The sequence below is a fragment of the Gracilinanus agilis genome, chromosome 1 (assembly GCF_016433145.1).
Source record: "Gracilinanus agilis isolate LMUSP501 chromosome 1, AgileGrace, whole genome shotgun sequence".
Taxonomy (NCBI): domain Eukaryota; kingdom Metazoa; phylum Chordata; class Mammalia; order Didelphimorphia; family Didelphidae; genus Gracilinanus; species Gracilinanus agilis.
The window spans coordinates 389,876,731-389,893,578 of NC_058130.1; the positions used below are offsets into that span (position 1 = coordinate 389,876,731).

The 16,848-nt window shown below is 35.7% G+C and overlaps 1 protein-coding gene across 3 annotated transcripts in view; it reads right to left on the bottom strand.

The window, feature by feature from the left end:
* The window catches only part of NEDD4L (NEDD4 like E3 ubiquitin protein ligase), a 212,875-nt gene that overhangs the window by 59,170 nt on the left and 136,857 nt on the right, over positions 1-16,848 (bottom strand). For 2 of the 3 annotated variants that reach the window (XM_044664553.1, XM_044664545.1), the window contains 3 exons: positions 10,601-10,732; positions 9,948-10,067; positions 8,572-8,769 (listed from right to left, as the gene is read on the bottom strand). In XM_044664553.1, the coding sequence (XP_044520488.1) occupies positions 8,572-8,769; positions 9,948-10,067; positions 10,601-10,732 (450 nt within the window). The remainder of the gene's footprint in view (positions 1-8,571; positions 8,770-9,947; positions 10,068-10,600; positions 10,733-16,848) is intronic. The other variant, XM_044664562.1, reaches the window with a different exon arrangement.

Here is a 16,848-nt window from a genome sequence, read left to right on the forward strand (position 1 = left end):
CCTAAAGTATTTTAAGCACTGTTTCCTAATTATTTCATTATTACTTTAAAATGTGGAATTACTAACAAGAAGATTGACTAAAGTCTACAGATTAAATCTTAATTTTGGCTTATTTTTGAAAATGGAAACAAAAATAACCTTAAATGTTCAGGATAATTTGAAAAGATTACAATTTAGAAGAAACCAGAGAGAATGAGCAAAGCTTTAAAAAAAATTATAAAAGATAAGGTTTGAGCCTACATTCTAACAACACCAAAAATTATGTCTATTTCTATTAAAGTTAATAATGCAGAGAAAAAACAGTCCTTATGTCTCGAATACGCAAGGCAGAAAACAATGCAGCCTTGCATAATAAATAACACTTAAGCAGAAAGGGTCATTTTGTGGCATTTTTCAATCCTTTAAACAACCCGTTATTGCTCAGATATAGACACATTAATTAGATACATTCAATCATTTTAATATTTCTGCTAGCAAGTTATTAAAGGTTTTCTGCATCAGCATCTTTTTTCAAGGCAAAAGTATAAATCATATTTATCTCTGAATCACAATAACATTACACGATGATCTGGAAGAAATGTTACAGACAAAAAACTGGTAAAATAAATGTTTTGCCAAGTATTTTGGTGTTTTAACAAGATGTTAATGCATAATAAGAAATGAGACCAATTATACTGGAAAATGACATCAAGCTATGTCAATATTTTACAGTAAATGGACAATAATAGATACAGAAATTATTACTCTTAATTTTTAAAACATCATTTTCAATTATGATGCCACAATTATTCTAATACAACATTGCAATATATAGTAAATATCTAAAAATAAGGCTCAAGAATCCTATGACTGATTTAATTTTAATGGGAAAATTTTGAGACAGGAGACTATCAATACATAACGCTTTATTTTTAAACCTTTACTTTCTGTCTTAGAAGCAATACCATGCATTGGTTCCAAGGCAGAAGAGCAGTAAGGGCTAGGCAATGAGGGTTAAATGACTTGCCCAGGATCACCCACTAGAAAGTATCTGAGGACAGATTTGAATCTAGAACTTCCCATCTGTAGATCTGACTCTCAATCCACTGAATCACCTAGCTGCCCCCTACATAATGCTATATTTACAAACTTTGAGCTGTAATTAGATACAATTACTTCCGGGGGTGAGCTGGTAAATATTTAACAATTGGCTCTCCAGGAGGAAAAAGTCATTCATGAAAGGCTTCTATATGTATTGTTAACATTTTCCCCATTAAGTTTTAAAAATCTAGGTAATCAACAAAACAATAAATCAAGCCCTAATGTGTAAAATTTGTTCACTTTAAATGTGTAAACTTTCACCAAAAGTTTAACAACCAGCTTTCACTGAAAACTGTTCTAGCAGGCTTTATCTTCAGCAGAACTCCTAAACATCTAGGGCACAGCACAAAGAACAATGCATATGGAGTCGGAGGAGTTTGGCTTGAATCCTGGCTGTAAAAAGCTGGACCAGGTTATATTGAAGTTTCCTTATTGTTTTAAAACCTATGAAGTGTTCAGAGTGCATCAAATATGTCCAGGTATGTCTATATCACCAATCCCACTTTAAATGGAACCTGAACTTAACAGAAAATCCCACTGTAATATCCATTGTCCAATGTCATGGACCAGTTATTCTTTCTTTCAAATCCTGTCTTTTTTCTTTTTTTTTATCCCCAGAAAGAAGCCTGAGGAGTTGGCATGCCAATGTCCTCTTCTGTGTTTTTACTGTCTTATTTGCTTTATCTTTTTATGGCTAATTCCTCATCACCCATCTTTGGCTTGAAGGAAAGGAAAACATCTTTCTCACAACACAGCAGAGAGCCATTTTAGGTGGCTTCATTTTGTTGTGTGTGGTTTTTAAAAAACTGCCATTATCCATTTATTTGAAGAAATTCCAAGATGACAATTTCTTTAAATTTTTTTTAAAATAATGCCTTTTGCTTTTATTTTACACATTTATTTATTTAAATCCTTATTTTCTGTCCTAATAATAATAACTCTAAGACATAAGGGCAAGGGCAAGGCAGAGTTAAGTGACCTGTCCAGGAACACACAGCTAGGAATTATCACATTTATTTTTAAACATACAATCTTCCATTTGATAGTGAGTTTTTCTTCATAACAATTTTTTGCTATTTACTATTTGCTAGCCTCTATATCTAGCTCCTTCCTACAGTCTTCTTAAAAAATATTTGAGATTTTTAGGCTTTTCTTTGACTTTTTTTCAATTCTTAGAACTGAACCATACTTTTTCATTGTTTTCCTTTACACTCATCTTTGCCTTAAGTTTTAAGTTTTAAGGCATTTGCTGACAGTCTAGAAATCTTTACAAACTTCCTAGACTTTCTCTACAACAGTGGTATTTTTACTTGTGCTTTCATGGATGTTGCAAGGCAAGACGGTTAAGTGTTTCATTAAATGATATTGCTTATAGATTCCCCCTAAAGCCCTTACCTTCTGCCATAAAATCAAAAATATATATTGGTTCTAAGGCAGAAGAGTGACAAGGGCTAGGCAGTGGGCCTGAAGTGACTTGTCCAGATCATCCAACTTGGAATTGTCTGAGGTCAAATTTTAAACCCAGAACCTCCTGCCTGTCTCTAGATCTGGCTCCCAATCTCCTAGGCCACCTAGCTACCCCACTCAATCATATACTTTCAATAAAAGATGACTACTACAAAGAAATGAAAGCTGTAGAAATAAAAATGATTATTTTTAAATGATTAAATTATTATTAAAAAACTGATAGACCCATAAACCAGTTATCTCATCATAAATAATATTTGTATCTATATTTTTAATCTTGTATGGAACCCCTATGGAATAATTAATCCAATAAGTATTTTATTAAGTATAGAACATGTGTAAAGCAATGTGTTAGGGACCAATGAGGTATATGATTTACGGAAGAAACAATATCTTCAATCAAGCAGTTCATAGTCTAGTAAGGGTTATGATAAAAATATAGAGAGCTACAAAATAAAATGCTATATGAGCTTTAAGGGAGGTTTTTATTGACTTAGTAAAAATCAGCTTATCAAAAGAAGTGGTGTTTGTTTCTTCTCTGTAAAAATTATTCACTCACTATTCTTTTCTCCTTTTAGTGATAAATGTTCTCAAGAATGACAGATGGACACACCCATACCAATGATAAAAAGTTTCCTTTTCACAATGAAATAATTTTATGAAGATTTTTAAGACATGAGAGAACCATGGCTAATTGGAAAAAAAAAAGGCTCTGTAGTGAGAAGTTTTGTTGTTGTTGTTGTTGTTGTTGAGTCGTTTCAGTTCTGTCTGACTCTTCATGACCCCATTTGGAATTTTCTTGGCAGAGATACTAGTGTGGTTTGTCATTTCCTTCTCCAGCTCATTTTACAGATGACAAAACAGAGGCAAACAGGGTTCAGTGACATGGTCAGGGTCACACAGTCAGTAAGTATCTGAGGCTGTATTTGAACTCGGGAAGAAGAGTCTTCCTGACTTTCAGGCCTGGTACACTCTCCACTATGTCTCTAAAGCAAGAAGACTTGGGTGCAAATCTCAATCTCAGATCTTACTACCAACATGACTTTAGTTAAGACATTTAACTTCTTTGTAAAATGACTTATCTGGAAAATTAGATGGTTGGATTAGATTGCCTCAATGGTCTCTTCCAGTTCTAAATATATGATCCCATATTTAAAAAATTAATATTTCTGAAATACTCTTTCCATATTTAAAAGAATGCTTTGACTAGTTCTAGAATATGCTAGATCTCACTCATGGAATAAAATCCTGAAGGAAAAAAGAGACATTTGGAGTCAGAGTACCTGAATTCAAATTCTAACTCTATTATTCAGTTTTTGGGTGAACTAAGGGCAAGCTAATTCAATTTCCTGGGCCTCAGCCTTCTAATACATATTTTTTAAAAAGGGTTGAGCTAGAAGAGATTTAGTGCTAGAGGGAACCTCAAATATCATGGAGTATAGCTTCCTAAATGGAACCTGGGGCTTGGATAGGTAAAGTGACTTATTACATAGTTACTCAACAACAGAATTGGACCACAGTTGTTCAGTCATTTCAGTCATGTTCAACTCTTTATGATTCCATTTGGAGTTTTCCTTTCAAAGATGATGGGGTGGTCTGCCTTTTCCTTCTCATTTTACAGATGAGGACAGTGAGGCCAACAGGATTAAATGACTTGGCCAAGATTACACATTTGGTCAGGGTCTGAGGTCAGATTTGAACTCAGGAAGATGAGTGTTCCACACTCCAGGCCCAGAGCTCAAAGCATTATGGTGCCATGACCTGTAGAATTGGGCTACCAACCCTCTAAAAAAAACCAATGCCTCTGCCCCCTGTGAAGATGGGATTAACTCTTCCCTTGCCCACTTTTAGATTTAATCACGAGGAGATTATACACCCCACTTATCCTTAAATATGGGGAGGTCTGTGACCCACGTGTCCTTTAGTGGGTGACGAATCAGAAGCGACTGACTGCCCCCTGGGCAGTCCTAAGCAAAGCTAAATCTATAATTGGTTCACGTAAAGTGGAAGGAATGCAAGGGAAGTGACATGGAGAGGTGTCTTTAAAAGCAGTGGCAATTTCCTGTGAAGTCGGTTCTTCAGAGTTTGGACTTCAAATTGGAATTGGAATTTGAGTTAGAAGTTGGTGAAGATCTGCTTCGTGGACTTGAGACTTTGAAATTTGGTGAGACTGTTCTTGAATCTCTCCCTTTGGACTACCATGTGGGTGAGGGAAAAGGCTGACTCCTTTTCCTGGCTTTTTTGGAGATACTAGCCTCCAGAGAGACCTCTCCTCTTAGAGGAGGCTTTGAGGCTAGAACCCTTGTTTAATTTACCTCTGGGCCCCTCTTTGCTGGGGACTCTAAAGCCCTGCTTGGTTCAGACAGAGCAGAGTAATTATCTCTCTCTCTCTCTCTCTCTCTCTCTCTCTCTCTCTCTCTCTCTCTCTCTCTCTTTCTCTCTGTAAATAAACTACCATTAAAAGTCATCCTGACTTGAGTAATATTTTTGGTGACCACATTTTAATACATTTAGTACAACCTTTAATTTTTTTTAATTTTTTTTTTTTTATTTTAAACCCTTAACTTCTGTGTATTGGCTCCTTGGTGGAAGAGTGGTAAGGGTAGGCAATGGGGGTCAAGTGACTTGCCCAGGGTCACACAGCTGGGAAATGTCTGAGGCCGGATTTGAACCTAGGACCTCCTGTCTCTAGGCCTGGCTCTCAATCCACTGAGCTACCCAGCTGCCCCCTACAACCTTTAATTTTTAACCCTTACTCACCAAGAACTCTCTAATGTCCTTTGTCCTAAATGTAAGTGCTTTAGAATAAATAAGCTTGGGCTCATTTATTTAGTAAAGTTAGGGATCCTTCATACTCTGAAAATTGGCCACCAGCTGTGTACCCAGTGAAAGAATATAAAATAAGCAGCCCAGTGGTTATGAGGGCAACAATGGGGATTGGAATGCAGAAAGCTACAATCTCTTATCTAATCACCTTTGTGAGTGTTGGCAAGCTTTTCCCAGAAACTTCTTTGGGTTTTGCAGTTCAGCTCTCTCTATTTGGAGATCATTGGTCTCTAAGGGGCACTGATCTCTTAAACTGGCCTTCGTTAGTCACAGGCTAATAAATAAATGAGGTAAGCACAGCCAACACAGCAAGGCAATACTCTTAGGCTGACTACTTCATTCCAATTATCTTCTAACTTTTCATTCTAGATGAGTGGCAGAATATCTTTACTTTTAATGTATTCTAGTAGAAGGTTAATCTTTCTGAGGTGGCTAGGTGGCTCAATGGATAGAGATGAGAGATTCAGAGTTCAAATATGGCCCCAGACACTTCCTAGCAGTGCAACTCTGGAAACTCAGAACCCCAGTTGCCTAGCCCTTACATCTCTTCTGCCTTGGTTCCGATAGATTCAAACACAGAATATAATGTTTTTGTTTTTCTTAAAGTTACATTTTCCTGGTAAAGTTTTTTTGTTGTTGTTATTGTTGGTGGTAGAAGGTTACAGTTGAAACTTTAGGAAATTCAGAGGCCTTGATGATGTAGAAGGGAATTTTTATACTTTCTCCCCCAAATATTGTTTTAAACTTGTACCTTCTTCTGTCTTAGAATGGATACCAAATATCTATTTTAGCTCCCCATCTACTGAGCCACCCAGCTACCCCTCTCTCAAATATTCTTAACCAGTCATACCAGTTCTTTCTTTTTCTGTGAAAAGGTCAAAATTTAAAGCATAGCTCTGCTTTTTACTTTTAAACATAAAAAATAAATAAAAGCAAAAAGACTAAAACCTGAAAATGATCTTCATAGACAACGCCAACCCCTCAACCCCCTGTTAAAATAAACATGCAAGGCAGCCCTGTCCATCTAGAGCGAGAGCCTGTGTATAGGTTTTTGTTTCAAAGACACAATGCAGCTGTGTCAGGGAATACTCCTGATTCAAAATGAGAGGGGTGGAGGCTTTGGAATCACCAGTTGTTAACTAGGAAATGTCCAAACAATGCCACAAAGTGAACCTTCTCAAAAACAAAAATCTATTTAAAAATGTATAAATTAGCAAATATGGCAAATATTTCTAATCTGGACAGAAAACTAGAAACAAAAGATAAAACTGCTTCGCTCAGCATCAATATATGTTAACAAACAAAGCTCATGCTACTTAAAATTAAATCCACACAGCAGCAATTACACTGAGCTAGTGATGTGAAAGGCTGTGAAAGGTTAGAGGATTTGATTACTAAGCCAGCTCAAATTACTAAAATCATAGCTTATATTGGCAGGCCACAGTGGCTCCAGATACTAATCCATCCCTTTTTATACATTCTTCCCCTATTCTAGCTCCAATTTCTAGCTAGGTTTTGAAATTACAGTAGTTCAACAGCAAATGGAACTGGGTACCCTGGAAAGAAAACTGCATATGTTATGTTACAACAGAGTTTAAATTATTTGTAACCATGAAAGGAATTGTCCACATAACATAATGAGTTTTGTTTATTTTTTTTTAAGATAGCAGTAGAATATTTAAATTTTATTTTGCTTTAGATCTTGGGCTCAATAGGAAAAGGGTATTACATAAATCTGTAATACTGATAAAAATAAATGCTTTATCAAAAAGGCCTACTTAAATGGGATTTCAAAGCACTCTATCTACATACATAAATGTGTATGCGTGTATTTACTGTTATAAAATTTTAGATCAGTATTCTTAGTTGTATTTTACATGATGGTTTTTTTCTAATATAGCTAGCCATACAACAGGATAAAAATATTCACAAGGAAAATTATATTCAGGGAACTGAGTGAACATACACCCAGAATTACACCATTTGTTTAAAATTAAGTCAACTTCTCCACAGTGGTTTAAGACCTAATATAAATCTTAATTACCTGATTAATTTACATGCTTTTAAAAAAAAGAGAAAAAAACCCATAAAAAAGATGATGTAGTGCAACTATAAATAAGGGCACTGAAGCAAAATATAAATGGCTAAAATTAGATTTTACAGGTGATGTTTTAAATCCTGAGTTGTTTTTTTTAAAGGTTACAGTGTCTATTAACCTATTATAAGGATTTATTTTTTGCATACTCCATTAACTTCTATAATATTGAGGGTCAGTGAGAATTTCTATGTCTAGAATCTGGGTCAGAGATTTCGTCTTGTTTACTGCTTCTTGCATTTTTTTTGTCCTTAGGAATCCCAAAGAATGTTTTCCATTTTAACAGAATTTGGCTAATAAATGGAGAAAAATGATTTTCGTGTCTAAGTGACAAACCCCTCATCTTTCCACCTTTGGGAATGGGAAGGGGAAGATGGTTTGCTAGTCCACCTCTTAATTGGCTATCCACCCATTACAAATGTCTTGGGATGTACAAGGGAAGAGCTAAATTATGAGCTCCTAAAACTATTAAGCTGCCTGACCCAGCTTCATAGATCTATATATAACTACTGGTTATAATGCTGGCTTAATCAATAAAAAGATATATATTCAACAAACTAATATTTCTTACCCCAAATCCATCTGTCAGAATGATTTTAATCACATTACCTATCTACCTATCTCTGCCTTTTTAGCATAAATATCTTTTTCATCAAACAGAATGAAACAGCAAATTTTATTTTGAAATGAAAAATGTCAAAGCTTAGAACCCAATCTAAGTCTGGAGGTCAGATTCAGTGCAAACATTCCAGTTTCAAAGATGATGAATCGATTCAACTTTTGGGCATAAGATCTTAGGTGAGATAGGTATCGGAAACACTATGATTTTTAAGACATCTTTTGATATTAAAAAAAGGAAGCTTTTAGCAATATCAGAAGAAAGGGCTTATATACAGCCCTAACCAAAAGCCAGAGAATCAGCCAGGGTCACAAAATCAATTTTCTTTCCTTTAAATATGAAAACTAAGAGAATAAGAAAAAAACAACTAAAGATATTAAGAAAATATCTATATCTGATTTGCTATAGCTTGATTTTATCTACATTAGATAATTTAATAGAATTATAGGACTAAGGAAAAGCAAAAAGTCCAAATTCACCTTACCCATGTGGTAGTCTTTGTATTATGATCAATGAAGAATGGACGGCCATTTGGAGCTATCCGCATTTCCCAACCAGGTGGCAAGAAGCTCTGTGTCACTTTGTGCTGTGGTTTTGGAGAGTTATAAGGTGATGGCTGTGGAGACTGTGGATTGGAAAGGGTGTCCTTCACAGCTCGACGTATGGGTGAATCTTTGGCACCCTAAGGAGCAAGGATATACATTAGAACTTTCCCATTGCCAATTCAGATAAGCCCAAGTGGGCTGGTGGAAAGCTTCTCACTGGAGAAGGAAGAGTAGGCATCTAATTATAATAAGAATATGTATTCATGCATTTACCTTGACTCACTTTTTTCAACCTCACCTAAACTATTTCTTACTTTAGTATTTCTCTATGGCTATCAAGGAATGCTTCCAAACATAAATTCCACTAATCAGTTATTTAGCATACCTGAAATATAGTTTTGTGCTAAGCTCAGGGAGGATTTCAAAGACCACAAAGAATATTGGTCCCTGCCCTTTAGAGCTCACAATCTAATGGGGAAATCTTTACAGTGACAAAATGTAAAAACTTGTTTATTGAAGGAAAACAATGTCTTGAGGCTTTTGTGCATAATCATAGATGTCAACTTTAAGAATTAAACTCTGGTTTTGAGGAAGTTTGCTCTACACAAGACACATTTTCTTCATTGTCTGCACACATTTTAAACATGTGGCATCAAGAATCCCTTGAATTTAAGTGAAACACAATTACTCTCCCAATAATGTAACTGCTTGGTGCCTTGAAAGGATTCCTTTTCCATTTATTTATTTTCTTATGACAATCATTGCAAAGAAACAATGTTGTAAACAGCACAAATGATAGCACAAGCCAAATGCCCAGCCGTGATTTGTAGACTACAGGAACAACCACAACACCTATGCCAGAATCTTTGCTTGAAAAACACAAATGCAGATAGAATGACAATTCCAAGTTTTCCTAACGATGAAAGCAACAGCTACATTGTAAAGCTCAAAACAGAAGCCTTTGGAAGGTTTATAAAATGAAATTAGGTGAGAGTCCGTAGTGGAAAGCAAGAAACACAGTCATGATGGCAGAGGTCCCAACCAAGATGGAATAATTCACGACTCACCAAGGGCCCAGCAAAATGAGTATGGAAATTAAGTGAGAGGAATCAAAGGATGTTGGCTAGGCAAAACAGAGAAGCATGTAGAAAAGCTGCAAGAAGAACACCTTGACTATGAAGGGAAACAACAGACCATGGAGAGAAAGGGAGAAGGGGGCTGCCAAACTGGAGCCAGAGTTAAAAGACAAGAGAAAGAATGAGAGAGAAGTCACGGGATAGAAGTGATCCTGGGTTAGATGAGACAGACTTCTCACCTCCAGCGGCGCAGATAAAGTTACTGTGGGCGAACTGAGGCTACGAGGCCGGCGGATCTGGGGCTCACTTAGATGGTTGTTACTGTTGGAAGCTGATCCAGATGCACCATCTTCGGCAAGCTATTTTAGAGGCAAAAACAAGTTAGCTAAATGTGAGGATGTTCTTCTGTCTCTGATTAGGCTGTGCAACCCCCAAACACAACAACCACCACCACAACAACAACAAAAGGCCTGGCATATTTAAGTCTTAGGGGGAAATAATTAAACATAATAATCATGGGGAGAAGAAGCGGGGAAATATTATCGAGGAGAATAAAAATGAATCACTCTCCCAAAATGAAAACTATCTTCAGCCAAGGGAAAAAAAAGATGTTAGCACCACATTATAATGGACTGTTTTTATTCCAAAAGTCTCATTTGTTTAATATTCTAAAAATGAACCCAATTATATTTCATCTTGGGCACCCAAGAAGAAATGTTTCTGCAGGCAAACATTATACTCAAATTTATACTATATTTGGTGGAATATAGTTTTTCTTCATGAATCTTTTAGTAGAATGGATGAATTTTGAGAAAAAAAAAAACAACAATGAAATGGGCCATATTTTCAAAATCTACTGTCTGCCATTTTTAGTCAGATGGAATCTTCATACCTGCATAATGGGCCGAGTCCAAGTTGTAGTTCGATTGTTATGATTGACATAGTATGTGCGTCCCTTAGCATCTTTCCTTTCTTCCCAGCCTGAAGGGAGGCCCGGCGTAGTATGTACGTAGGCCACTGATGGCTGTTTATGCAAGAAACTGGCATTATTTTATGCTTTGTAATCATTCTGAGAATAGCTTTATAAAGTCATTTCCACTTGGAGAATCCTTTTACCTTAACATAACATGTTAATGTTATTTAGAGGGGAAGGCCACAGGAGAACATTTAAAAGGGGTAATCTTCAAATTGTAAAGCTTCCAGTCATGTAATATTGTTAGGTATGCAGTATCACTACACTATATAATTAAGAGAACCAAATACAAGAATGAGTAAATTTGTAAGCCCTAAAGTCTGTTGGATTTACAGAGCCACTGCTCTGGAAATGATAATAATGAAAGACTGCTTGTTCATAAAAGTCTATTTGAGGTCATGAACAATTTTTCAAGAATCTAATAAAATTCAAATGCCATTTTTCATTAAAGCAAGGCCTCAGTGTCTCACTAGTTCTTCTTGAGAGAATACATTTCCCCAATTAAATGCAATAGAGATGCTCCCTTACTTTTCCTTTCCAAATTAAACCTCACCTGCACCTTCTAACATGCAAAATCCTTTTAGAGAAAAGAAAGTATTTATTTTACAAGAAAGGGGCTCATTTTCTGATTCTTTGCTATTAGATACATTTTGGTGAATATGAGACCTTTATTTCCATCCTTTACCTCCTTGGGACATATATGCCTGGCCAGGGGAACTCAGCTTCAGAGGATATGGATCCTTAAATATTTTATTAGCATAGTTTCAAGTTTTCCTGAATGGAAGGTTGGACAAATTCAAAGCTCTACAAACAACATATCAGTGTGCTTGTCTTACATAAGCCTTTCTAACACTAACTATATAGCAAGGCTCTTTTTAAAAGGATTATACACCTGACAAATATGTAATCACAGGTAGAAAATAAGAGCAGAAGTTTCTCTGCAATGCCTTGGATTTCTCAGGCTTTGATACTACCACTAGTTAAGAATTATTTATTAGTTACAGAAGAGAGGCTGATCTAAAAAAGTCTAAATATAACTTTTTTTCTTAAATCCAAGGTTGTAGATCTGAGGAATATATCCTCTCACAGCTGCTTTAGTGCCCCTATCTAGTAGGACAGAGGGTAAAATTCTGTGTTATTTAAAAACAAGTATACAAAAAATCTTTCAAAGGTTAGCAAGTCTGAAGACTGAAATAACCCTTTTGCATGTAAAGCTGTAAGAAAGAGGTTGATCTTTCACTATCATCTTCCCTATTTAGGGGCTCCCCTTAGACAACCATTACTGGAATAAATGCTATTATGATTTCTTCTCTTTTTTCTTTTTCTTTTTCTTTTTTTTTTTTAACCCTTGTACTTGGGTGTATTGTCTCATAGGTGGAAGAGTGGTAAGGGTGGGCAATGGGGGTCAAGTGACTTGCCCAGGGTCACACAGCTGGGAAGTGGCTGAGGCCGGGTTTGAACCTAGGACCTCCTGTCTCTAGGTCTGACTCTCACTCCACTGAGCTACCCAGCTGCCCCCATGATTTCTTTATTTAACTAAGAATGAAAACATTTTTGAAACAAAGAAGACTTATACAAACTGATGCAGAGTGAAGTAAGCAGAACCAGTAGCACAATTTAAATAGTAGCAACAACAATGTAAAGACAAAGAAGTTGAAAAGATTTAAGAACTCTGAATAATATAATGACCAAGATGTGCGAGGGCCAATAATGAAGCATGCAACCTAGTTTCTGACAAAAGGTGATGGCCTCATGTTACAGAATGAGTCACAAATTTTTGGACATAGTCATTTATGGGAATTTGTTTTCCTTGACTATATGTATGTTTGTTTTAAAGATTTTTTTTTTCCTTTTTAATGAGGGATGGGGAAGGAAAAGAGGAGAGAAAATAAATGCTTATTAACTTTAAAAGGAAAAAAAGAATAAATAAATTTGTAATCTAAGTTCTCCCTAATGACTCTAGTCTCTTTGAGGTTGATATTAAGTTTAGCATCATCTAAAAGCCTTGGCAAAGCAGCACACAGAAAGGTGGTGTCATGTGGGTGGGTGACCATAGTGTACTTGCTGGAAATAGCATCTTATAACAGGAGGTTCTGCCATGTAACTTGGGCAACATTTTACAGGAGGTCAAAGATTTCACTTCATGTACTATATGGCACATTCCAGATGGGAATTAATTTACCCCACTGGAAGCCTAACACTTAAGATTATTTTTTTTATAAGGAAGCACTTTTTTGAAAGTAAGTTAGATAGCTTAGGTGTATCTGCTAAATTTTGGTCATACCTATTTTATGGTAAAATTCCACAGATAGAACCTAAAACTATTATGATGGTGATAGAAGTAATGACATTATATGAAAATCAAGAGTCTCCATAGAAACTTCATTCTCTGTCATCTATTGAAAAATATTAAGTAATAAAGCCTTAAAATTCACTGCCCTATTCTCTAGTCCAGGGCTGAAAGGGATTCCTTTCAAAGAGTGAACCATAACAAATTTTTATCTTGGCAGTTTCTGATAAAAAAGAATGAGTGAGTAGATGTACTAGGAAATTAACAAGTTTGTGCACTTCTTGTTAACTATGGCAGCCCTACAGTTTTGAGCAGGCATATTCATTTGAATGTATTCTGACTTAATGTTATGTGAGGAATGCATATAGGTCACAAAGTTTTGACCTACTGTATCATTCTAAAAGAAAATGTTTAGCTAAATGCAGGAAGGCAAAATCTAGCTGAGTCCTACTGATAAAATTATTTATTGTGTGGGCCCCTTTTCCTCTATAACACCCCAATGGAGAAAGAAAGGCAATGTGGAATGCCTTCATAAAATTTTATGAATCACGAAGTATCTTTTTTAGGCCTTTTGATAGACTTGCTAAGTACATATGATCAGAAGATGAAAAATTAAGAGCTGGATAGGATCTCTAATGTCATTCAGTCTACCCCTCACTCATTCCACAGATGAGTAAATGAAGACCCCCCAGAGGTGAAGTGGCCACAAAGGCATCTGATCAGAAAAGATCCATTAGATGATCAGTGAAAGTTATAACAATGTATTAATGAAATGAATTTTCACAAAATTAAAATAACTTGAATAGGATGGGTAGCTATAACAAAACAGTAATAACTGCTAAAAGTTTAAAGGGCTTTTAAAGATGAACACAGCAAGTTGGTTACCTCAAACATTCTAGGTTAAGTAATGTATTATAATCATCTCCATTATAGATGAGGAAATGAAATGACTTATCCACAACTATATATTTACTAAGTCTTAGAGCCCAGACTCAAAGCCCCAGATTCTAAGTCTCCAGGTTCTAAAAGTACCTCTTTATGACACAAAACTGTCTCTAGTAGAACTGGAAGCTGAATTAAGGATGCTTTGTTCAATGATCTAGCTATAAGACTAGCTAACAGGACAATCTTACTTATGGACTTTCTCCCCTTAGGAGAATAATAAATAACAACTCATATTTGTATAATGTCTTAAAGTGCATGAAATCAAAGCATGGTTGGAAACACTGACTAATAAAACGATCAATATTCCTAATGATGTGAAATGAAGCTGGAGATTCTAACTCCTTTAAACTGAATGATGTTCCTGAAATAATTGGCGGTCTTTGAAATCAGTTAACTTGGGTAGCCAACCCAGGACACAGACATGTAATACTCTCCCAACAAGGCAGTGTTGATAACAATGCATGATTCAGGCTTTATACAAAGCTAGAAAGGGCAAAGTACAAGGACAGTTGTGGTCATTTGACAAAAAGATTTCTAATGTTTCATCCTTATGTTTTTCATAAGCTACTTCCCAAAATGGTCCTTGAGAAAGAAGTTAACAGCTACAAACAAGTTTTCATAGAGGATTTCACATTTCTTCCATCTCTCATGCTAAATATTTTACTATTGTGCCTAGTGATGCTACCTAGCCATCAATTGCAATTGCATAATTGTGGAATTTAGGTAAATTTTAAAAAATAAATTATAGTATCAAACAGTTAAAGTCATAATATGCTCCCAAAAGAAGATATTGCCATAATGGAAAAGATGATGAAAGAATTTGAACTCATTAGACGAGGTTTCAATCATACTCTAGAGGCTGGCATGATCTTAAGTAAGTTTGTGATCTTTCTGAATCTTAGTTTTTTCAGTTGTAAAAGGATGGGGTTAGATGAGGTGACCTTTAAGATCCTTTAAATTTAAATTTTTATTTAAAAATACTTGCCCATGTAAGAAATTTTTCAAGATTCTCTCAAATTCCAGAACTTTGTTATACTTCTGGCATACAAACCAAATTCTAGCACCTTACACTGCAAGGCAGGGCAGAATACTTATCTGTTTCCTTCTTTCATATCATGCCATAGTATATTATTGTCCCTAGTGTAAAAATAATATTAATGCTAATTTATATAGCACAATAAGGTTGGAAACATACTTTACATACATTCTCTCATTTGATTCTCACCATAATCCTGATATTTAGTTGCTATTATTATTTCTATTTTACATGAAATGCTTATAAGTAGAAGATAAAGGTAAACAATAAAAGGACAAAACACTGATAGAGAAAGATGGAGACTGATAGAGAATGATGGGAAGACTCAAGGTTTCCATCAACGTCTAGGTGGGGCAAGATTTGAACTAAAGTCTTCTTGACTCTATAGTACTCTTTCAATAATGGCATGCCTTCTCCTAGACAAGAAATCAAAAGGCTTGGAATCTGGACTCACTTCCACCAATTTAACTATGTAACCTTGGCCAAGTGACATAAACTACCTTAAATTCAATTAGTTGAACTGAACAATACAAACGAAAGCATGGGGAAATAATGTCTTTGATTGCTACTTCCCAGAACTGCAATGAGCTCGTACCCATGAGCCAGATGATGCAGTGTATAGAACACAGGGTCTAGAGTGAGGAAGAACTGAGTTCAAATACAGCCACAAACACTTCCTAGCTGGGAAGATCATTTAAGTCTGTCTCAGTTTCCTCAACTGTAAAATGCAGATGATAAGACCAACCTGCTTCCTAGGGCTATTATAAAGATCTAATGAGATAATATTTGTAGAACACTTAATACAAGGTCTGGCACATAAAAGGAGATTTTGTTTTTGTTTTTGAATTCTAACTTTCTGTCTTAGAACAAACACACTAAATGTCAGTTCCAAGGCAAAGGAGCAATAAGGACTAGGCAATTGGGATTAAATGACCTGCCCAGGTCACACAGTTGGGAAATATCTGAAGCCACATTTGAACCCAGGTCCTTTCACTCCAGATCTGGCTCTCAATCCACCAAACCACCTAGTTGCCCCATGGTAGGTGATTAATAAATGTATATTTCCTTCCTTCCAGCCCAAAGTGGAACTCCTATTTTCTCCTCTATTACATTGTGACCTCTTTAGGGAAAGGCTCTACCTTTTGCCTCCTTTTTATATCACCAGTGCTGAGCTCAGTGCCTGGCATAAAATAGCACTTAATAAATGTTTACTGACTGACCCTAAGCATTCTCAAAGACCACAAAGCACTTTATAAACATAAGATAGCATACTGAGAATAATAATTTCTATTGTGTCATAGAAAGGTCCTATATTATAAACTGACACTAGTTAAGATTGTGTCTTGCCTATAAATCAAAATGATATATATAGCAACATAGGTGTCAAGGTTCCTTTAGACCTTTTTATTTTGAATAGGTATTAATAAGACTACTGAATCTTAAAAAAAAGAAAACAATTGGAAGGGGGAGAACAGATCTGAGAATGCCAAGTACTGCCAAAGGAAGCCCTTTTTATAGTAAAATAATAGGATGCTTGATGATAATGAAATGCTTTTTCATACAATATGTCCTATGATAACCTAGATAGGTGAATATCAATATGTTTTAACCCATTAATCAGGGGAGAAAATCGAAGCTGAGAGATAAAAACCAATTTAAACAAGGCTCAACTTTAGATCTTTTCAGATTCAAAGTTCCACCATCCAAAAGGTTTTAGGACAATGGGTTCAATGCTCTTGTTGGTCTATACACTTTGCCTCAAGGACTGTCTTCTATTTTCCAGAAAGAGACATCAGCAAGCATTTTCCTAGCTTGATGATGAGATTTAGCAATAATCTGCTAGAGAAGAAGCTGTCAAAGAGGAACAAACTAAATTGGGACTCAACTGCTAAGGGA